The sequence below is a fragment of the Rhinichthys klamathensis genome, unplaced genomic scaffold, assembly GCF_029890125.1.
Source record: "Rhinichthys klamathensis goyatoka isolate OS25496 unplaced genomic scaffold, OSU_Roscu_1.1 h1tg000231l_1, whole genome shotgun sequence".
In the NCBI taxonomy this organism is placed as follows: Eukaryota; Metazoa; Chordata; class Actinopteri; order Cypriniformes; family Leuciscidae; genus Rhinichthys; species Rhinichthys klamathensis.
In genome coordinates, this window is record NW_026606755.1 from 905,763 (window position 1) to 929,392 (window position 23,630).

General features: G+C 37.0%; 2 protein-coding genes across 3 annotated transcripts; one reads left to right on the plus strand and one right to left on the minus strand.

Annotated features, from left to right (window-relative positions):
• Positions 1–8,686: 8,686 nt before the first annotated feature.
• zgc:113363 (uncharacterized protein LOC791449 homolog) lies at positions 8,687–15,948 on the minus strand. Its single transcript, XM_056265310.1, has 6 exons — positions 15,816–15,948; positions 14,327–14,453; positions 14,071–14,202; positions 12,347–12,589; positions 10,562–10,861; positions 8,687–9,121 (listed from the first exon to the last, which is right to left on the minus strand). The coding sequence occupies exons 2-5, from the start codon at positions 14,430–14,432 to the stop codon at positions 10,602–10,604; spliced, it is 741 nt and encodes a 246-aa protein (XP_056121285.1). The 5' UTR covers positions 14,433–14,453; positions 15,816–15,948; the 3' UTR covers positions 8,687–9,121; positions 10,562–10,601.
• Positions 15,949–16,861: 913 nt separating this feature from the next.
• cxxc1a (CXXC finger protein 1a) lies at positions 16,862–23,496 on the plus strand. 2 transcript variants are annotated; one of them, XM_056265268.1, is made up of 16 exons: positions 16,862–17,066; positions 17,558–17,670; positions 17,776–17,876; positions 19,035–19,162; positions 19,288–19,443; positions 19,873–19,926; positions 20,154–20,297; positions 20,450–20,557; positions 21,068–21,255; positions 21,338–21,545; positions 21,649–21,756; positions 21,869–21,918; positions 22,489–22,585; positions 22,669–22,821; positions 22,975–23,122; positions 23,224–23,496. In XM_056265268.1, exons 1-15 carry the CDS (start codon positions 17,064–17,066, stop codon positions 23,119–23,121), a joined length of 1,758 nt encoding a protein of 585 aa, XP_056121243.1. In that variant the 5' UTR covers positions 16,862–17,063; the 3' UTR covers position 23,122; positions 23,224–23,496. The 2 variants fall into 2 exon arrangements, with proteins under 2 accessions (XP_056121243.1, XP_056121244.1); XM_056265269.1 differs by lacking the exon at positions 19,873–19,926.
• The last annotated feature ends 134 nt before the right edge of the window (positions 23,497–23,630 follow it).

Sequence of the window (23,630 nt, forward strand, 5' to 3'; positions counted from 1 at the left end):
TTAAATTGATCAAAAGTGGGAGCATTTATAGTGTTACAAAATATTTTGCTATCAAATGTCACTTTTTACGGATTCAACAAAAATAGTGGGCAGAATTTTTTTTTTTCAAGATAATAATAATGATTGATAATAATCAGAAATGTTTCTTGAGCAGTAAATCAGCATATTAGAATGATTTCTGAAGGATCATGTGAAGACTGGAGTGACGATGCTGAAAATTCAGGAATAAATTCCGTTTTAAAATCTAGAAAACAGTTATTTTTAACTGTATTTTTAATAAATGAACATTAAAAATATTTACAAACCCCAAACTTTTTAACAGTAGTGTAATTTAAAATGTTGTATTAAATTTATAAATATCTCAGACTTTTGGAGCTTACTGTATGTCAGTGTTTGTTGTATATGTAGCTCATCAAACATATAAAAGGGACAGTTGTGTTTTATTTCCCTGTTTTTAATTGTGTATCTGTGCGCTGTACATCCGTGCATTTGATAAAGGCGGCAGTAAAGCAGCTCCTGAACGTGCTTTTAATGTCCTCAGGAAAACGCATCAGAGAAAAGAGAACATCCTGTTCAGCTCTTCTTTCATTTCCTGCTGGGACGTTTGTGTTCTTGTGTGAAACTGGTGTTGATTGTTTCATGCGGAGGGTCTGAAAGGCGCATGTTTGGTTTACAGGGATCACCTCACTGATGCATAAACACATGAAGAAACATTTACATAGAGCCGAACACGGTGTTGATGTCATACCTTACAGTATCCGTGCCATTGTTCTGCATTGCGTCTCGGCTTCCTATGATATTGATTTGATCCAACCGAGACTGGTCATGTGCCGATGTCAGATTGTCTATGCAAGTACTTTCATAGTGAAGTAGCAGAGGGTTGTGTGAGCAGATGACCGTCGCGTTTCCTTTGACATTCAAAGACCTTTGAAGAGAGCCACCAATCACATTAATGCATCATCAAACCGTCATTATCACGAGGTTGACATTTATTACTGCAGTCTTTACATCCCTTATCAGGATTATGACGACATTCTGAAGTTGTTTTTATTTATTTCCGAGACTCGTTCTGCTGTTGATGCTTTTCATACGTTATAGGCATTAACAGTCATATCCTGTTTAAAAGACACAGTTTTGGAGCCGAAAGCAATGGAGATCTGCAGAAAACAGGTTTTATGAATCTGTACAGTGAGGTATGAGTTGATATGAAAGTGTTTCATATCACACCTGAATGATAAAATGTTTTTTTTTTTAGGTTTGGCATTTGTTTTGTTTTTTTACCCTGTTGTGAATCGACGGATCTGAATATGTATGTTAGTAATAGCAACTTGTTTGAAATGTCTTGTAGTTATGAAACGTTACAGCTCATCTATATATACATTTATATAATATCTATATATTATGTGCTGATTTAGCACAATGACTAATGTACATTCGGAAGAGTTTTATTTTACCACATATATAAATCATGCATTTAAGATGACATAAAATGTATTTTCACTGCTATTTAAAATGAAACAAATTAGAAATTGATATCCAGTGATGGATTGTTTTAGAACCTTGTTGGCAAAGAGGGAATGAGATTTACCTTTATCTGTAGATAAACAGATCAGTGTAATGAAAGCTTACTTTAGGATCTCTGCAGTGTAAGTGTCCACCACAGCTCGTGTTCAGCTTACATTTTTTTTTTAGCTAAGTCATAAAGTACCTTTGTATATATTTCTTTGAAGCCTCCATGTTGGATGCCCAGCGATGGGGTTTGTGTTTCGGAGGTTGTCGTGCAGTTTCTGCCTGGTGAAATTTCCTCAATCCTGCCATCAGTTCTGTGGTCGGTGCCGTGTCGAGAACTTTGTTTAAAAATTCATTAGAAGACCTTCGAGTTCACTCTATACTGCAGAACTGTACTGCAGAAGACTATTAGGCAGCGTTTACATTCATCTCATGATTATGTACTTGATAACATCCGGTAGATGTCCACTTTCCAGTCAGACTTGAGCAAAGGGAATATGTTTGTCGTTTATGTATTTCAATATTTCCACAGTGCTTGTGGATGTTTATTCCCTGTATTTTCCTAACAACTTTGAAACGAGCAACAGTTGTGCAGATTTCTTTTTGTACTCTTAAATATATAGATTTTTTTTTTTTTTTTTTTTTTTTTTGGAAAAAATTTATAAATAAAGTTGTAAAACAGCTATGTATTTGTATGAGTGTTATTGTTTTCTTTCTTTCATTTTTTAAAAGAAACTTAAGTAAATGGTTGAAAATGACCAGGTCGTTTTTCATCAAATGTGTGAAAAAAACAATTTTTAGGATCTTTTTTTTTTTTTGCGTGAATATCATTAATGATTCTCATCAGATTCTCATTACTGCAATACTGTTATAAATCTTGTCCTGCTAGGATTTAATTACACTGTAAATCTGAATACGTTTGCAAAAAAAAAGCAATCAGTTACATCAACACTTTTAAGTTCAGAAATTCAAAGAACTTGCAGATTTTTTTTTTTTGTATTTATATATTTAATTGCTCTTAACTTCAAATATTTGAGTAATCTAATTCATACATTATCATGTAATCTCAACTTAAATATTTATAGTGGAAACTTGGCTAGCTTGTATGAAGTCAAAAGAAAAAGAAAGTAAATACTCAAAAGTTAATTTGATTGAAGTAATTTAAGTTTGCTCTACTCAAACCAATTAATTATTTGGAGCATTAGGATTTTTTTATTGGACTCATAATAAATTTAAGACCATACAACAAGTTCTTTCAAGTCATTTAAATTTGTCATGCGCATGCGTCGTGGCGCTCTCGTGAACTCACGTCAGAGGCCCACACGGAAGAAAATGAAGAGTTGAATAAAGTCTTTATTTTTGTTTGTTTTTTTGCGCACAAAAAGTATTCTCGTCGCTTGATAAACTTAAGGTTGAGCCACTGTAGTCACTTGGACTATTTTAACGATGTCTTTACTAACTTTTCTGGGCCGGCAGAATGAAATTACCTAGCAGCCTTTGGAGGAGTGAGACAGCTCTCAGATTTGATCCAAAATATCTTAATTTGTGTTCCGAAGATTTACGAACAAAAGTCTTACGGGGTTGGAATAACATGAGTGAGTAATTACTGACAGAATTTTCATTTTTGGGTGAACCATCCCTTTAACAGACTTTTAGCAGAGTGTGTTCTTGACAAGTTCTGTGAGATTCACTAAATAGCATTCACACCATAGATTCACACACTGACTTATTTGACCTGTTTGAGAAGAAAACATCCAGAAGTTGCTCTTCGTTATTGTTTGTCCAGCAGAGGGCAGTGATAGCTCACGCCTTTGTGTGTCAATGACGTCACATCGTTTCAAAAAATATAATTACTCGTGTCTTCAATTTTTTTTATTAGTAGGCTAATTATGGATTTATTAGTAAAACTGCAGGGAATTCTGTCGTCATGTTGTCACTTAACCTTTCTGTTGTGTGTCTGTTCAGTGCGTGTGTCGTTGTTTGTCCAACTCAGCGCTGCTGAAAATGTGTTAGCTTTAGCCCGAACACAGAATAACGCCATATTATTGTTATTCCAGCTCTCCACCTCCCTGCTATAAAATGTGTTTCTGTTTCTTCTGAAATCTCACTTCCCCATATTAACTGTGTTAGTTTTGGATGAAACCTCGAGCCCACCCGCTGTAACTCAGACCTGCGGTGCATTCTGGGTAGATCTTCTGGATTGTGTGTGTTTTAATAGTTCACTTGATCCTTCATCAGGGAGTGTTATTTTATCACAGATGGGATATAAAGCACTCGGACGGGAAGTGTCCTCTTTGTCCCGAGAGATGAGATGCCAACGGGCCTGTTTTTAGCACTTGTGGCAGGCCAAAATTATTTCCCAAGTGTGAAAATAATCAGCATCTCGGAGTAATTGAAACGTAAATCATAAAGAAATTGCCTGTAATAAAATAGAGGCCAAGTTGCTTAAGCAAATAATTTAGTTTGCACAGGAGGGTATAATTATTTTGTTAAATTAATAATCAACTTCAATATTATGCATTCAAATTGATAAGTAAATTAATAATTATATTTTTTACACACACACACACACACACACACACACACACACACACACACACACACACACACACACACACACACACACACACACACACACACACACACGCACATATATATATATATATATATGTGTGTGTGTGTGTGTGTGTGTAGTTTTCAAATAATAATTAAATAATTATCAAGAATAGTTAAAGTAATAATTTAATGATATACAATGTATAATGTATAATACATAATATAAATACTTTTATTTTAACTTTGAATGTTGTATGTTATATAAATGATATGTAGCTATTTATTATCTCTCTCTCTATATATACACTCACCGGCCACTTTATTAGGTACACCTGTCCAACTGCTCGTTAACACTTAATTTCTAAGCAGCCAATCACATGGCGGCAACTCAGTGCATTTAGGCATGTAGACATGGTCAAGACAATCTCCTGCAGTTCAAACCGAGCATCAGTATGGGGAAGAAAGTTGATTTGAGTGACTTTGAACGTGGCATGATTGTTGGTGCCAGAAGGGCTGGTCTGAGTATTTCAGAAACTGCTAATCTACTGGGATTTTCACGCACCACCATCTCTAGGGTTTACAGAGAATGGTCCGAAAAAGAAAAAACATCCAGTGAGCGGCAGTTCTGTGGGCGGAAATGCCTTGTTGATGCCAGAGGTCAGAGGAGAATGGCCAGACTGGTTCGAGCTGATAGAAGGGCAACAGTGACTGAAATAACCACTCGTTACAACCGAGGTATGCAGCAAAGCATTTGTGAAGCCACAACACGCACAACCTTGAGGCGGATGGGCTACAACAGCAGAAGACTCCACCGGGTACCACTCATCTCCACTACAAATAGGAAAAAGAGGCTACAATTTGCAAGAGCTCACCAAAATTGAACAGTTGAAGACTGGAAAAATGTTGCCTGGTCTGATGAGTCTCGATTTCTGTTGAGACATTCAGATGTTAGAGTCAGAATTTGGCGTAAACAGAATGAGAACATGGAACCATCATGCCTTGTTACCACTGTGCAGGCTGGTGGTGGTGGTGTAATGGTGTGGGGGATGTTTTCCTGGCACACTTTAGGCCCCTTAGTGCCAATTGGGCATCGTTTAAATGCCACGGCCTACCTGAGCATTGTTTCTGACCATGTCCATCCCTTTATGGCCACCATGTACCCATCCTCTGATGGCTACTTCCACCATGTCACAAAGCTCTAATCATTTCAAATTGGTTTCTTGAACATGACAATGAGTTCACTGTACTAAAATGGCCTCCACAGTCACCAGATCTCAACCCAATAGAGCATCTTTGGGATGTGGTGGAACGGGAGATTCGCATCATGGATGTGCAGCCGACAAATCTGCGGCAACTGTGTGATGCCATCATGTCAATATGGACCAAACTCCCTGAGGAATGCTTCCAGCACCTTGTTGAATCTATGCCACGAAGAATTGAGGCAGTTCTGAAGGCAAAAGGGGGTCCAACCCGTTACTAGCATGGGGTACCTAATAAAGTGGCCGGTGAGTGTATATATATATATATATATATATTTATAACTGGATTTTATTTATTTATGTTTTAATGCAGTGTTGTTCTTTGTTCTTTATTTGTATTACCTTGTGTTCAAAGAAGAGAAACACCATTAATATAAAGGACAGAAGTATTAAACTTGTGTTAGGTGTGGGTTTTAACCTTGAAAGGCCAAATAAAGGAAGTTATGATTATTTCTTCACCCTTTTTGAATGTTGCGGTGCTCCTCAGCCATGAAGAATCTGCAGAGTTTGTTGTTCTTCATGGGTGAGACTGAGTCTTCACGACGCCAGCACTCTTTCTTCTCCAAAACCTTGAATGAACAAAAGGAGGATTGTGGTCATTCGTCTGCCAACCCATCATGCCGGCCTGAGGGAAAGACGTCACAGACTACAGGAGACTCGCAACATTCGCCAGATTGCAATTTTTCATTGGTAGGTCATTAAAATAACAGCATCTTCTTGATTAAGAATTAAGAATCTATGATTTGTTAATTCTCTTTAACTTTCTATTTTTCTATTTAACTGACAAAATGACAAAGAACAGATTTCTGATGATTTCACAGACCAAATTAACTGTATTTTGTAAATATAAACACATTTTGATTTTGATGGCTGCAACACACTCCAAAAAAGTTGTAACAGGCATGTTTACCACTGTGTCACGCCACCTTTCCTTTTAATCACACTTTTTAATCATTTGGGAATAGCGGACACTATTAGTTGCAGTTTTGCAAGTGAAATTTTTGCCCAATTTCGCCTGAAACAAGACAGATCTGGACGTCACATCCCTTCTATGGTGCAGAATGAGGCCTGGCATTGTCTTGTCTCCCAGTAAAGATGTCATCTTGATGGCAGTTTATATCTCCCTTCACATCAATGATACCTTCACACAAATGCAATTCACCCATGCCGTTTGCACTGATGCACCCCTGTACAAGTTTTCTTTTGCACCTGTCGCTGATGAAAGTCTGGATGGTCCCTTTCGTCTTTGAGACAGAACTCGATGTCCATTTTACCCACAAACATGCTGAAAAGTGGAGTCATCTGATCACAGCACAGATTCCCAGTCTTTTGGATCATCTGAGATGAGCTCAGGCCCAGAGAACTCAGCAGCATCTCTGCATTGAACTGATTTCTCCTTGCGTAACAGAGATTCAAGTTGCATTTCTTGATCCAGACTGTGTTTGGTGACAGCGGTTCTCTAATGTACTCCTGTGTCCATGTGTCTGTATTTAACACATAGCATGATGGTTTCTCATGCAGTGCCGTCTGAGGGCTCAAAGGTCACCCACATTCAACGGCGGTCTCCTGCCTTGCCCTACACAGAGATTTCTCTGGATTCACTGAATCTTTTCACAATATTATGTATGGTAGATGGAGAAAGTGTCTGTGAAGAATGTGATTTTTGAATAGTTTGACAATTCTCTCATGAAATTTTGGCACAAAGTGGTGAGCCATGACCCATCTTTCCTTGCTGGAGCCTCTTTTTATACCCAAACATAAATGACCGATTTACCTTCTAATTGTGGACAGTTTCAAAAGAGTTGAACTTGGATATTCTGAAATCTATATTCATTTTTATTTTGCCTCTGTTCCAACTTTTTTGGAGTGTCAGTATCAAAATGTGTTTATATTTACAGAATAAAATTTATTTGGCCTGTGAAAACAATGAAATAAAAAGGAAATATAAATGAACAAATCGCTTATTAATATTGCGCTTTACAAAATGTCCCAACTTTTCTGGAATTGGGGTTGTAAATGAATACAAGTAAAATATGATCTTCAGTTTTATTTCTGCTCCTGGTTTACTGTAACAGAAATCAAATCTAAAGATGTGACCAGAACAGACCCACTGTTCTACTGACTCGATGAGCTCTGGCGTGACATCTGGGCTTTGATGTAGTGAAACTGTGTTTTGTCTATTTTAGCGCAGTGATGCTGAAAGCTGCTTCCTGTGAGCGGCGGCTCTTTGAAACACAGGGGATGAGCGCTGGGTCAGAACCGGACCTGGATTAGGGTCGTGTGGGCCTATCCTGTCGCCCCAGCCCTGTCATTTCAGTTACTTCCTCCACTTCCTGTTGACGCCACTTGGCACATCTGTACAATAAACACAGCCTTCCTGCCCCTCAGCCAGCAGGCCAGCAGGTAACACTCATCTCTATATACAGTCAACCTCATCACCGTTAAAACTCACAAATATATTGATTTATTTACTCTTTCTATAAATACACTACCATTCAAAAATTTGGGATGGTAAGATTTTTTTTAAACTTTTTTTTTAAACAGAAGTCTCTTCTGCTCACCAATGCTCAAAAATACAGTAAAAACAGTAATATTATTAATATTACAATTTAAAATAACTGCTTTTTATTTCAATATATTTTAAAATGTAGTTTTCAGCATCATTTTCTTCAGCGTCACATGGTCCTTCAGAAATCATTCTGATACGATCTAATGCTGATTTGCTGCTCAAGAAACATTTCTCATTATTATCATATATGAACTCTGATTAATAGAAATTTAAAAGAACAGCATTTATTTGAAATCAAAAACTTTGTAACATTATAAATGTCTTTACTGTCACTTTTGTTCAGTTTATGAATGATGAAAAATAATAGTATAGTTCATTTTTGTTATAGTTTGTATATATAAAGATATAAATGTTTTGCATTTTCATAATTTATGATAAGCAATCTGATAGATAGATAGATGATGGATGGATGGATGGATGGATAGAAAGATGGATAGATAGATAGATAGATAGATAGATAGATAGATAGATAGATAGATAGATAGATGATGGATGGATGGATGGATAGATAGATGGATAGATAGACAGATAGATAGATAGATAGATGATAGATGGATAGACAGACAGATAGATAGATAGATGATAGATGGATAGACAGACAGATAGATAGATAGATGGATAGATAGACAGATAGATAGATGATAGATGGATAGATGGATGGATAGAAAGATAGATAGATAGATGGATAGATAGATAGATAGACAGACAGATAGATAGATAGATGATAGATGGATGGATAGAAAGATAGATAGATATATAGATAGATAGATAGATAGATAGATAGATAGATAGATAGATAGATAGATACTTTATTAATCATGTTTATCATCATGATACTTTATTAACATATTTGTTCTACAACACATTTTCAAATATTATACATTGTGGTTTGCTGACTTATATAATCAATAAGTCAGTGATATAGGGCAGATATGAAGGCGTTTTTAATGTGTTAACCCACAGCGGGATGCAGGGAGGGATGGAGGTCATCTCAGTAGAGCTTCAGTGGCTTCTGTTGGACACGCAGATCTCTGTCCCACTGCCAGATTCAACATGAGCGCTCTCTCTCTCGAGCGGTGCCCACTGTCTAAACACTGGGCAGAGTCATCTGGAGACAGGCTGTGAAATTCAACATGCCCAGAGGAATATGCAAACGCTTTATAGTCATCCTGACTGGTTATTTTTGCATCGCTCAGGCTTCCTGCCACACACACTTTAGATAAGAGTGCTGAGAACTGACCGAGAACAAAGATCCTTACGCCTTATTCTCAGCTGTCATGCAAAACGGATACACTTTAAAACAGAGAGTATTACAGGAGCTAATTATTACAACACATGTTTGTTCAAAGCAAATTACTCTCTAGATTTTTTTCTATGTTGTATAAAATCACAGTTGATGAAGATGTTCAATGCATTAAGGTGTTTATTGCTTCACATATACAGTATATGCTATGAAACACTCGCAAGGATGGCAAAAGTATTTTTTATCATAATGCACATTTCTAACCTTACTTAAGTAGAAGAGTCTGACACATCTTTGAGCTTACTGGAGGAAAAATTCTAAACTTGAGCTCTTAAAAGTGCAGAAAATATTATTCTACATAAAGGTGGTATGCTCTCATAGTGGCTGCCATGTTGTGATCACATGACCAGCTGAATTTGTGTGCATTTTAAGGTAACGCTTTATTTTACAGGGTCCTTGTTACATATGTTACATGTAGTTACTGTAGTATAAATCCTACCCTAACCCAATAGCAAGTACATGTAATTCATTATTATTACTCACTACTTAAATATATAATTACACTGTAACAAGGACACCTTAAAATAAAGTGTAACCCATTTTAAAGGGATAGTTCACTTTGAAATAATTTTTTGGTATGTTTTAGCTTACCTCAAGGGCATCCAAGATGTAGGTGTCTTTGTTTCCGCAGTAGTTTCAATTTTGATCATTTTAGGTCAAACCGTTCTTGTCTGTCAGTCATATAATGCAGGTCTATGGTCACCACCTCAAAGAGCATGCACAGAGAAGTCCAAATTAAACATGACTTAATGACTCGTAAATGTAAGTACACATTGATGGCCTAAGACACGAAACGAGCGGTTTGTGTGAGAAAACGAACAGTATTTATATCGTTTTTACCTCTTGTAAACACAGCCACGTCCAAGTGATCTGAGGGCGCCGGCGCTTCGGTCTGTGCGTTACAAGAGGTAAAAACAATATAAATACTGTTCGTTTTCTCACACAAACTGCTCGTTTCGTGTCTTAGGCCATCATTGTGTACTTACATTTACGAGTCATTAAGTCATGTTTAATTTGGACTTCTCTGTGGATGCTCTTTGAGGTGGTGACCATAGACCTGCATTATATGACTGACAGACAAGAACGGTTTGACCTAAAAATATCAAAATTGAAAATACTGCAGAAACAAAGACACCTACATCTTGGATGCCCTTGAGGTAAGCTAAAACATATCAAAAATGTATTTCAAAGTGAACTATCCCTTTAACATACAAACAATAACACACTTCAGATTTAAGGCCTGTCTGACTTCAGAGAATAGCCTCGTACAGAACAGTCCAACTTTGATCAATGCAACAAATTCATTCTTCATACTAAATAAATACAAGATGCGGTATAACGCTAACACATATACCCGACACTTACGGTCCTTTGAGCTCTTGATATCATTCTGTAGAGAATCCCATTAGGCAGGGAAACAGATGGAGCAGCATTCCAGGCAGATCTCCAGACAGTCTGAAGACTGGCAACAGTCCTCCAGTATCCCACAATCCAGCAGGGCAGAGCAGGTGTCCTCAGCACAGCACGCCAGACCTCCGGTGGCTGCTTCCCCACAACAACAGAGAGCGTCACACTCCAGCCCGCAGGCCAAACACTGAGCCACGGCCGAACAGCACGACAGCACCTCGCAGAACAGACAGGCTAGTATACAGTGCGCACAGCAGTCTGAAACAGCCAAGAAGCGAACCGTGTTTATTCACAGGAAACACTGACATTTGTGCCCTGGTGATTTGTAAATGATATAATTAACTGGACTTTGTCACAAGCGAACCGTGTTTATTCACAGGAAACACTGACATTTGTGCCCTGGTGATTTGTAAATGATATAATTAACTGGACTTGGTCACATTTTTTGATACGTTGTTACACTTGTAATGCAAAAGATTTATCAAGGGATCAATATTTTACAGTATTTTGTAAATACTTTGTACACTACTGTTCAGAAGTTTGGGGTCAGGTCTCTTTTGCTCACCAAGGCTGCATTTATTTGATCAAAATTACTGTAAAAACAGTAATATTGTTTTATATTATTACAGTTTACAAACTGTAAAAATGTCATTTATTTCTGTTATGCAAAGCTGAATTTCCAGCATCATTACTCCAGTCTTCAGTGTCACATGACCCTTCAGAAATCATTCTACTATGCACAAGAAATATTTCGTTACTATCAATGTTGGAAACAGTTGTGTTGCTTAATATTATTGTGGAAACCGTGATGCTTTTTTTTCAGAATTCTTTGATGAATAGAAAGGACATTGTATCTTTTGTAACATTGTAAATGTCTTTACTGTCACTTTTGATCAATTAAATGCATCCTTGCTGACATCATAATAAGGAAGTGACATAATAATTTTTGACCACATTGTTCAAACTTACGCTTCTCTAATAGCCTTTATCAGCATTTAATTATGTTTACACCTATGTTACCCTCATAAACTCATAGATATCTTTGTTTTGGTTGGTTACACTTTATTTTAAGGTGTCTTTGTTACAGTGTAATTATACAATCAAGAACTGAGAAATATTAATTAACAACATGTACTGTACTTAGTATAGGGTTAGGAATAAGGTTTAGTTACTGGCATGTAATAATGTATAATGTTATTACTATAATAAATACATAAATAAATAAATAAATAAAGTGTTACCTTTGTTTTTCTAAAGGTAAAAAAAGGTAAAATCATTGAGGATGTGGTTAATATGGCCATTTGTGTTACTTTGTATTTCAAGCACACCAAACCTGAGCGATACCACCAGAATACACTCATTTATCTGTTTAAATCTTGTGAATTCCTTTACAGCAGTTAACAAATTGATATAGTCAAAACATCAAGCCCTCTCAGTATTTAAATTCTCCAGATTAGATTATGTATCAGCTAGTGAGTGTGAGTTAGTCATCAAACAGAGATGTGTGACCTAACGGAAAGAATTATCAAACGCTGACGTGAAGGGACCATAAAACACATGAAGATAAATCCAGCGGGCCGTCCAGTGTCACTGAAAGATAAGAGCAGGCCCTATATTTACGAACAGACCAGTGGGCGGAGGCCTCTTTTCAGATATGCCCCAACGTGCTCTAAAAATACATAAACATATTGACACAAAAATTTGAGCATGGACCGAACCCATGTGTTCAAATGCTTTTCTTACCGTCTCCAGCTACTCTCTGTATCTGCGAGGCATCGCCTTTGAAGCTCTGCTGGCTCATGGAAGTGGAGGGTGTGTGTTTTCTGTGAGGGTGTTTGTGTCCATTGCACTTTGCATGTCGCTTGCATTTCTGTTGTGCTGAAGCACGAGGCGTCGATCCTCCTGATGAAGAAGCCGGCGGTTTGCAGATGATAGTAGAGCCATTGATGACAGGAGGAGACGAGCTATTGGGAAAACTGGGCTTCGCTGAAATGTGTTAAATTCACATTTGAATGTATTAAAATTCAGACAATAATACATTACAATTTATATACATACAAATACATACAATGCAATTGCTTCTAGGGCCCAACCGATTAGCATTATCTAGTCTATTAGCAATTAGTCTATTTCTGTCAGCTTTATTACTATGTCTGCATTTATTCCTATGCTAAGGAATAGTTCACTCAAAAAAGTTTTTTTTTCTTCATTTTCTTACTCTCATGTCGTTCCAGACCCATATTATTTCTTCTGTAATAATGATGCATTAAATTGATCAAAAGTCTCTTTTTCGAATAAATGCTGTTCTTTCTAACTTTTTATTCATCAAAGAACCCTGAAAAGAGTTTCCACAAAAATATTCAGCAGCACAAGTGTTTTCATCATTGATGATAATCAGTAATGTTTCTCAGCATATTAGAATGATTTCTGAAGGACCATGTGACACTGAAAACTGGAGTACTGTCAGGAATAAATGACATTTTAAAATATATATTTGTTATGGAGAGACCTTGACGTTGTCTTCCATCACTGTTTTATAGTGTTTTTACTGTTCTTATACATTTTATAATATTTACGTGCTGTTTTAGCTGAGTGGGCGTGACCTTAAAGACAGAGCGAACTGCATGGGAGTGCTCATTTTAGCTCATTTTGTTGCTTTATCCATCCAATTTATTGACTTGATTTAACTCTTGTTCTTAATCATCTTGTGTATTTATTTATTAATCATGTGGCGAGGAAAGAGTTCATTTGAAAAAAAATAATATGCTCCAATTATCAAGCGAGAAAATGTGTGTATTTAAGGCAGCCGTCACTAGTGGAAGGGAGGATTGGACGGATTGTGGTTTTTGAGGGAATCTGAACAAGGTTATTGTAGCGTTGAGTGAGCGCACTAAAACTCTGGCCTCTGGAGAGTTAACAGTTCTAGTTTTTAGACTGTTTTTATTGATAACCTGTTTTATTCACACATCTGCTTGTAATAAACATCTTTTTGGACGCCAACATCACCCCATTTTTTACGTCTTGGTGTTTCTCCTTGCGACGGCTCGGGTCTCTATCACAATATTAAATAGAAAACGGTTATTTTTACTGTATTTATGATCAAATAAATGCATCCTTGGTAAGCAGGGGACACTTCTTCCAAAAACATTAAAAAAGACCCAAACTTTTGAACAGTAGTTTAACTGGCAAGCATTTCTTGTCAAAAGTATTCCAAGATTTTGTAAATTGTTGCTCTTCCAAATGATTTGCTACACTGTTAAAGGGAAAGTGTGTAATTTCTTTGCCACTAGTGTCACTAAACGGATTTGCAATAATGATTGTGTCTATGCAAGCACCAAAAAAAAGTTTGGTGTCTCCTTTGGCGTTTCACAGGAAAAAAATAATAAGTGGTTAGACGATTTTCATTTTTGGGTGAATTAATTCTTTTAATAATGAACTGCCTTCTGATGCATAAAAAATGTAAATACCGTTGACTTTGTCTATTTTGCGTGAAATTGTAGGTATATGGCCTGGAAGCAGTAAAGCATCATCACTGGATGTGACACCGTCTGTCAGGGACTCGTTGCTTCCGTTGTGAACAATCTCAGCTGAGACGGGACCTGTCAGTCACAAATAATTATTCTGAATGTCATGACTATTTCTCCAATGCAAATTAAGCATAAAAGCTAAACATGCAGAAACTCTCAAAAATCAACAGATTTGCTTCATAAACATCCCTCTCACCGGTGACTTCAGGTTTGCTGGTGGCCTGTGGTTGTGTTGTGTGGACGTGATTTTCCTGGGCCACGACCCTGTCCTGCTGTTGGACATCCATGGCTTCTGTCTCCATTTGAGACGCCTAATTCTAACTCTAAAAGGACATCCAGAAAGAGAAGTATTTTAGCATAGATGGTGTGTAATCAGTATGGGTGTTTGTGTAGTCAAAATGAAAACCTCTAACATGATGACTTTTATCACCAAAACAGCATGAGAAACACTTGAAAATGTGACCTAAAGTTACCATGAAATCAAAATTGACATTTTTTATATTGCCGTGTTTATTATAAATGATTAATCTGTGCACATAGTTCATGTGCCTCATAAGCTTCAATCAAAACAAATTCCCCTGCCTCTCGCAGCAACTTCTCTTACTTCTCAGACCACAACCATTTAACCATCAAATCAATTCCCAATGGATAAAAGCAAATCCCGCCCTACATTTTTTCTTGTTTGAGAAGCAGATTAACTCACATATACATAACAAAAGGGATGAAAAAACTATTGCAACTTCCGTTTCATGCCGACTTTAAAGTGCATTAAACAGACATTTGCCTGAGCTGCTTCTCCAAACTGACCTGAAGGGAGTTGGAAAGGTCAGAAAGAACTGACAATATCATCAAAGCCCTGAGCTAATATGCAGGAGTCATAATAAACATTTTTGCTGGTTGTTTGCTGTTTTAAAGATATCCCTACTTTTTATCGACAGAGCATTCATTAGGGAATCTCTCTAGTTCAACGCTCGTCCCTTTCTGCCCCTGATTCTGAGTCATTCTATGTCCCCACTCCTCTACTGTAACATTTTTAATGTTTTTCATATTTTGTAGTATGTATCTAAAAAAATAAGTAAGTAGGCCTATCCGAAGCTGATGAGATTATATTATACACTACTATTAATGTACATATTTGTCTTACATGAAATTTCTGCTGTCCTGCAGATTACTTTAAAACCTTGACAGTTGCTCTTATTAATTTTTCAAGTTTAGTTTTCAACTTTATAATAATTATAATAACATTAACAAATATTATAGAATACATAACATAATATGCATGATTAATGTCTAATGTATTATTTCATTGGTCTATGACTTCAAACCTATTTATGATTTTTTTATCATTGATTTTATCATGATTAATGTATATTTTGGATGTTTAGCAGTCAAGCACAACACAAAAGTCTCGTAAATGTCAAAATAAAAATATTTCTTGGATCATATCAAGTATATCCTTTTCATATAAACGTTTTTAAAGTTTAAATTTAATTATCCAAATTATTGCTTGTCCAAATTAACCACGTGTTATTTTTAAAAAATTACGTTTTGGCACTTCATTTGCACTTGAAAGAGGTAAACAGAAGTAAACTTTCGATAACGTGACTCTGTTTCTGATGACCCAGAATGAAGCGAAATGACCAGAGCCTGAAGAAGACACAAAGTTGAATTGAAGTCTTTCTTACCTGATCTCGAATAACTCCAGTCTTGTACCGAGGACGTTTTAATTCACCTTAATTCAGAATGAATGTGTGATGTTCGCTTGTGAGCGCGAGCATCGGCTTTGACCAGCGCGTGTTGCGATTGCGAACTCTCGAGCTTGTGCGCGTGCACGACATCCTTCCTGCACTGCAGGGAACTGGTGATTTATCATATGGTTTACCTACAGTACTGGTACGAAAATAATAATAATAATTCATATATAAATTACCTCATGAAATTCTGGTTTATTTGCTGCATGAAGTCATGTTTTCAAACATAGTTTTATACAGTCTATGTTTCAAACACATTCATGCCTCCCACTGGGTATTATCAATATTAATGGACGATAATAATTCAATAATCATTTGTTTATATTACTGATTATATTGACCCAGATTTCTTTATGGCTATCTCTCTCTGAATTTTGGTGGTAATATCAGAATGAATAAGTCCGTAATTATATAGCTAATACTAATTTGATTCTAATAGTAGAAATCTGAATACAATTTTCAACAATCATATCAGTCAAAATATTAAATCAATACAAAATACATTTAAAATGCAAAAAACAAACAAACTGTTAAAGACATCTTTTTTACTGTATAATATCAAAAGGAAATTCTCTAAGTTGCATTTTGAATGTTTTTATTCGTTATATTTTCCGTTTTCTTTTTCATTTTAGTTGCATTTTTAGTTTCTTTCTCTATATATTTTTTATTATTGTTTTTTCAGTTTTAGTTATTTTAGTACATCAAGTTAAACTAAATGAAAATGAGAAATGTTGCCTTGACTTTGTTTTTATTTATTTATTATTTATTTATTATTATTTCGGTTTTAGTTATTTTAGTACATCAAGTTAAACTAAATGGAAATGAGAAATGTTGCCTTGACTTTTTATATTTTATTTTATTTCAAGTAACAAAAATGTTTGTATGGTTGTTGTAGTTTTGTCACCTGTCTGTAGGTGCGCGTCACTTACACACACGTCCAATAGGTGGCAGTAGATCGTTTGGTCCCTAAACCGTAGAAGAAGAATCATAGCGGTGGAAGCGGAAGTAAATGTTGTGATGCAGTGTTCCGCTGTGTAAACAAAAGGAGTCAAATTAAATGAATTCACTGTAAACACGTTTAGTTCACGATGTTATGACAGCTTTTTAGTTTTTGTACTTCAGATGTTCTGAATGACTGTCGTGACATTCCTTCCTTTTGGACAATAACCGTACAAATCTGTCATGGTAAGTGAAATATTAGTTTTGCCATTCTGGTTGTTTTACCCTTATAAGTAGAACTGGGCGGTACCATGCTACAAGTTGTAATACTTTGTTACTTTGATATATACCTTAGTACTAATTCTGAACAATTAATATACCAAGGCACTTATATAAGCCCTGGTTCATGTTCAAAACATGGTACTTTTTTGTTAAGAGTATGATAAAATCCGTCATAGAGAGAGAGTGTAATACTATTTAATATAAATGGCAATGACAGCTCAGAGTAGCTCTTGCATTAATGTGCTATCGTTCAAATGAAGGTTTGGCATCACAAAGTATCAGAGTTTGGTATGCAGTATATAGAAACATATTAAAGTGTGCATATACAGTATATAGTGAGTGACATAAAATGTGAGCCGCACAGAATACAGTAATAGTATCTGCTGGCAGGGTTACAGTAACATACAGAAAATGCTAAATTGGGTGCAAGTTCTGTTTCTTCTCTTATGTTACAGGATAACGAAGTGTCAGACTTTGAAAAACATCCCAGACCCGGGATGAGTCTAAGCCGGAGCAACACGCCTGTTTATTGCGTTTGTCGCAAACCAGACATCAACTGCTTCATGATGTAAGATGTGTTTCTATTGAAATGTTTGAATGCCTTTTTTTAGGAGGCTTTTTCTTTGTAAATTAAATATTTTTAATTGCATGTTTTAAATTCTTTTGTAAACAGTGGTTGTGAAAGCTGCAGTGAGTGGTTTCATGGAGACTGCATTAATATTTCTGAGAAGACGGCCAAAACCATCCACGTTTGGTATTGTGAAAGGTGTCGAGGTAAGGACTTTTTATTTGAATTATAGTTTATTTATTTAAAGGCACAATATGTAGTTTTTTTTCGCCACAAGAGGGCGCAGTTTCCAACAATAACAAAGCCGTAGGTTGATGACGCAGTGATGAGGTGAATGATGGGACTTGCTGTCAAGCTGATGGATCTAATAATGTTTAAGGATGAGTGCAAACATTAATGTTTTTTAACATTACAGTGGTATGAAGCAGGTCGCGATTGCTAAAGAGACAGATATCACACGCGAGTCCCGCGGATATAAAGGAATAAGGACATTTAATTCTCCCGAACTACCCGCAAGTGCTGGATTACTCACACAGGTCAGTTTATTAGACGAATTAAACTTGTGAGGTAACGCAGCGCTGCTTCACTTGGTCTAACGTTACACTATCACACTAAACGGCATTTAAATGTGTGTCGAAAGTTATAATGTTATACTACGTGTTAGTTCGTTTGCTATACGAAACTAGCAGTAAGCTAGATCAACATTAGAATAACATACTGACCATATTCTAACATTTCATCATGTTGAGCTAACGTTATATAACATTGATTTGTTTTATGTACATTTGCTCACCTGTCTAATAAAGCTGTCAAGTCGTGACTCGTGAAGCTGTGTCGAGTCCAAGTTAGTCGCGGACGCTAGCTCTCGGCATCTTAAAAACGCCACGCTGATATTGATCCTCATTTTAGTTCTCCTTGTTTGTCCCAAAGTCTGCTTGCCATGGTCTATGTTTGAAAGAAACAAGAACTGCGTGCCGCTAAACGTTACGCACTACGCAGTTGTCCACGTCTGTCGCCATGGTTACGTCATGGCTATGGCAGTATGAACGGAAACAGAGGATAGCGCGGATATTGCGTCATTGACAGGCGACATTTTTTTCCGGGACGGCCACTTATTTAAAATTGGAATTTCTCTGAAATAAAAAATCTTTGGAGACTTTTGGGATATTGTAAGTACACAACTGCAGGAAATATATCACACTGTGCAAGTGATTTTTGGATATTTTATTACAAAATTCTTACATATTGTACCTTTAATGTAATTATTTGTTTTATTTTAGAACATATAAAATAATAATATTTTATTCATTTTAAATTATTATAGTGTCAATAGCAACCCCGAGTGTGTGCATCCTTTGGTCTAGGTAAAAATAATTCCTTGGAGATCAAATACCGTCCCAAAAAAAGCCGGGAGAAAGAATCCGAGGCAGACGGGACCGATAACCAGCCCGACACACCGGATTTCAAATCAGATGGACGGCGAGGGTCACGGGTAAGAAATTCTGATTCATAAAAACTGCTGTCTTCAAATGACCTTGGTGAACACGGTAACTGAAAAGTGTGTTGTTTGTTAACCCTTTGGACTGACTGTGGGGAGTATTTGGGATTTGTCCATAGATTAAGCGCTCCGCTCGCATGTGTGGAGAATGTGAAGCCTGCATGCGCACAGAGGACTGTGGACTGTGCGACTTCTGTAAAGACATGAAGAAGTTTGGCGGCCCAAATAAGATCAGGCAGAAATGCCGACTGAGGCAGTGTGAAGTGCGGGCTAGGGTGAGTTTCACTTTTGTAAAAGAGTCGCTTTGCCTGTGATTTCATCTTTTTTTTTTAATCATACACCTTTATGGTATACTTTAAGGTCTGATAATGTTTTGTTGCCTCTGTGTTCAATATGATGCACTCAGCAATTATTCTCAAATGGTTCTGTAAGTTTGAATGCTTTTTCATTGATCTATTGTTAATAATTTTAATTTAGCAGACACTTTTATCAGTACACTAATTACAGAGAAAATTCGTCTGGAGTAACTTGAAAAATCGGCATGAAACGGAATTTGCGATAATCTTTTCTTTTCTTTTGTGACGTATATACGAGTGAAACGGCTTCTCAAGCATGACAAAATATAGGGCGGGACTCAGTTTTGTTCATCGGGAATTGATTGGATGGTTGTGGTATGCTATTGGTCGATCTCATATGAGTGACAGGTTGCCCCGCCAGTAAACACATCATCAGAGGAAAAGATGATGTCGTTGAAAGAGGTAGGGAAACTTATTTTGATTAAAGATTATGAGGGCACATGAATTTAAAACATAATAATGATGTGCAGAGATAAATAATTTCTAATAAACACTGCAGTATTCCATTAAAAAACAAAACAAGAATTGTTTTGATTTTTTGGTGACTTTAAGGATCATCCCTTGTGGTGCTTGAACCTACAACCTTTCAGTTTCCAGTCCTTCTTTAGCCACTATCTTTTATATTTCAGAAAATGTTGCGAGTGAAGGATGAGGAGTGCTCCATGTCTAAGGGCAGAGACTATCAAGACGGCCCAATGTCTGAAGACTACAGTGAGAATGAGCTGGAGCTGTATCAGCAGTACTGCGCTGGGCAGTATGGAGAGCACAGCACGGTACCTCACATCACACTTCAGCGCTATAAAAAAAAGTACATTTTAAAGGAAGTTAGCCCACTTCGCTGTCTTGGTAACACCCTGCCCTGGATGTATTTCCAATAATCATTGGCAGAATTGGTTGTGTCTTGAGTTTTGTGTTTTTTCTTCAGGGTTGGAACAGTGATGATGATGATGGTTCATATGCTGATTCGGCTCTGAGAAAAAGAGCTGTTAAGGTCAAGCACGTGAAAAGAAGAGAAAAGCGATCTGAAAAAAAGGTAAAGACCTAAAAATATGTGTATTGAATGCTTGTTTAACCCTGTAAAGCCGGACATATTAAATAATACTCAGAAATATCTAATTGTTTGAAATGTAACAGTTTATTGAACCTTTCGACAAAAAAAGGTTCAAGCTTTTATGGCTCACATAGGAGAATATAAAATAAAGCTTTATTCAGAGGCACAAACGGAGATTTGTGTATGGATAATCAAGTAAACAAAAGTTGCTTCAGCCCAGTAAGCGTTTATCTCGAAATATTACTAACATTACAAAATTATTCTTACATTTACTATAAATTACGAACTATAAATCAGACGACAGAAGGCATGTAGTAGATTGTGTACAACAGGATTTGAGCAAGTTTTGATCATGTTGATAATTTAGAGGCCTTCGAAATCAAATATGATACAGTGGGTTTTATAGGGTTAATCTTTTAATGGTAATTTTTGGCTTAAAGTAAATCATTGTGCTTAGAATGGAAACTTATGTTTGGACTTTTCATTCATAAGAAAGAGGAGAATAAGCCTCGGAAGCACAAACCCAAACAGAAGCACCGCGACCGGGTGAGACACAGCGAGCGGCCAGAGGTGCGAGACAGTGGAGGAGCAAGACAGTGCCTCGGGCCCGGATGTGTCGAAGCTGCACGCGCCAGCTCCAAATACTGCTCTGATGAGTGCGGCATGAAGCTCGCTGCCAAGTAAACCCGGAAAAACTTGTTGTAATTAAGTATGAATGAGATTAGACAGACTCTGAATATTTGTGCCTTTTTGTCTTGCCAGTCGAATCTATGAGATCCTGCCCCAGCGTATCCAGCAGTGGCAGCAGAGCCCGTGCATTGCAGAAGAACAGGGCAAGAAACTTCTGGAGCGAATCCGCCGTGAGCAACAGTCAGCTCGCTTGCGACTCACTGAGATGGAAAAACGGTTCCATGAGCTGGAGGGTATCATCGCTAAGGCCAAACAGCAGGTCGTACAGTACGATGAAGAGGTGAGAGATCGTCATAACCATAGTTTCAGTATGACATTTGCACTACTGTAAACACTGCAAACACATTACAGTGTCCTGAACATCGCTTTTCTTTTCCCTGAAGGTCAACGAGGGCGATGACGACACTGATTTGCAAATCTTCTGTGTGTCCTGCAGTCACCCAGTTAACCCCAAGGTGGCGCTGCGTCACATGGAAAGGTGCTATGCCAAGGTTGGTTGTCTGTTTTAATAATCATGATGCATAGACCTGTAAACAGTGGTCAATGTTTTGTTTTTAAAATTATGTATGTCTTTTAATAACGTCATCTTTTTCTTCTATCCAGTATGAGAGTCAGACATCATTTGGCTCCATGTACCCCACACGTATAGATGGGTAAGTAATTCTTTTTTTTATTTTTATAATAATACTACATATTTTTCGATTTAGATGCTTCCACTGTGATATACAGTGTGATATAGAGAGTCTTTACTGTCACTTTTGATCATTTGAATCTTCACATATATTGATAGCGGCTCCCTGACACCCGCAAATTAAATACAATATCCCTGGAATTTGAGCGTGTAAGAGAGAAGCCCGGTTACCACCTGGTTTTAAGATCCGTTTTCAGTGATCTCATGACAAATGGTCAGCAAAGACACATTACTGTTTTCACCTGGTACTATCATGTGTTTCAGACAAACACTTATATTATTATGATACATAAACACTTGACTACACTTAGAAAACACCATTGGTATATCTTTATCTATAAAGTTATACATGGTAAACGGCAATCTCCCAAAAATGAGTTTTTGCCAAATGGTATGTCTGCATTTCTTCTATTCATCTGTAAAATGAGGGGAAAGTTACTTAGTGCACCTTTAATGCCTATTAAAAATAGATAAAAATGTTAACAAAATCATACTCTCATTTTATTTCTGCTCTTTATCTCCTTGTATCTAGTGCTACACGGCTCTTCTGTGATGTTTACAATCCACAGAGCAAAACCTACTGTAAGAGACTGCAGGTTCTCTGCCCAGAGCACTCCAGAGACCCCAAGGTTACTTTAATTTGATACATAAACACTCAATGTGCATAGATAATTAGAGACTGTATTCATAAATGTGAATGTCATGCGTGCAGGTCCCTGCGGACGAGGTCTGTGGGTGTCCACTGGTTCGTGATGTATTCGAACCCACTGGAGAATACTGCAGGGTGTCCAAACGCAAGTGTAACAAACACTACTGCTGGGAGAAACTCCGCAGGGCCGAAGTGGACCTGGAGCGAGTCAGAGTGGTCAGCGCATTACCTCAACCTGTTACCTTTGCAAAGAAATGTATTTACTCAAATGGATTGAGATGTTGTTGCTTTGCTGATGTTGTTTTCACATTATTGTTCATCAATCTTTCATTCATTTACTCATTCTCATTATTTCTTTTATTCCCCCAGTGGTACAAGTTGGATGAATTGTTTGAGCAGGAGCGCAATGTAAGATTAGCCATGACGAATCGTGCAGGTCTCATGGCCCTCATGCTGCACCAGACAATTCAACACGACCCAATTACCCCAGACCTGAGAACCAGCAAGGACAGATAAGGTTCCTGTCATTCCCTTTTATTCATCTATTCCGTGTACACGTGATGTTCAACCATGAAGCAACCCTCCTGACAATCTGAGGTTTTGTCTTTGATCTTACAGAGAACACGTACAATTGCTGCTGAAGTCGCCTCACATTTGTGAAGATTCGTCAGAGTCAGTGTCTTAGCTGTTGTTTTGTTAAAACTGTAATTCATGTATGACACTCATCTTGTTTCTGTATTGTATTTGCATTAATGTAACCCTTGGCTTCACTCTTTGAATGGTGCTGTGACACCACTGGTTTGTTGTGCTTACATTTTTTAGATTTTTAATTAATCTCATAACCCTGTATTGTGCATTAAAAAAATCATCTAGAGATATATTGGAGCTGGTGATATGTCTATTGTTTGTCTTTATTTCTTGTGCCTCTACACAAAGGAATTGTTATCATTAAGGACCCCACAGTAGTTTGTTGGGATGATATCCCTTATGAAATTTAACCATGGTTTTACTACAAATAAAATTAA

Bases quoted from the DNA above. Each gene is read 5' to 3' on its own strand.
- zgc:113363 (XM_056265310.1), bottom strand. From the start codon at position 14,432: ATGGAGACAGAAGCCATGGATGTCCAACAGCAGGACAGGGTCGTGGCC. The intron at 14,203-14,326 runs GTGAGAGGGATG...TGTGACTGACAG, and splicing joins CAGCAAACCTGAAGTCACCG to GTCCCGTCTCAGCTGAGATT. The intron at 10,862-12,346 runs GTAAGAAAAGCA...TGGCTGTTTCAG, and splicing joins ACAGAGAGTAGCTGGAGACG to ACTGCTGTGCGCACTGTATA.
- cxxc1a (XM_056265268.1), top strand. The intron at 20,298-20,449 runs GTACCTCACATC...TTTTTTCTTCAG, and splicing joins AGTATGGAGAGCACAGCACG to GGTTGGAACAGTGATGATGA. The intron at 21,256-21,337 runs GTAAACCCGGAA...TTGTCTTGCCAG, and splicing joins GGCATGAAGCTCGCTGCCAA to TCGAATCTATGAGATCCTGC.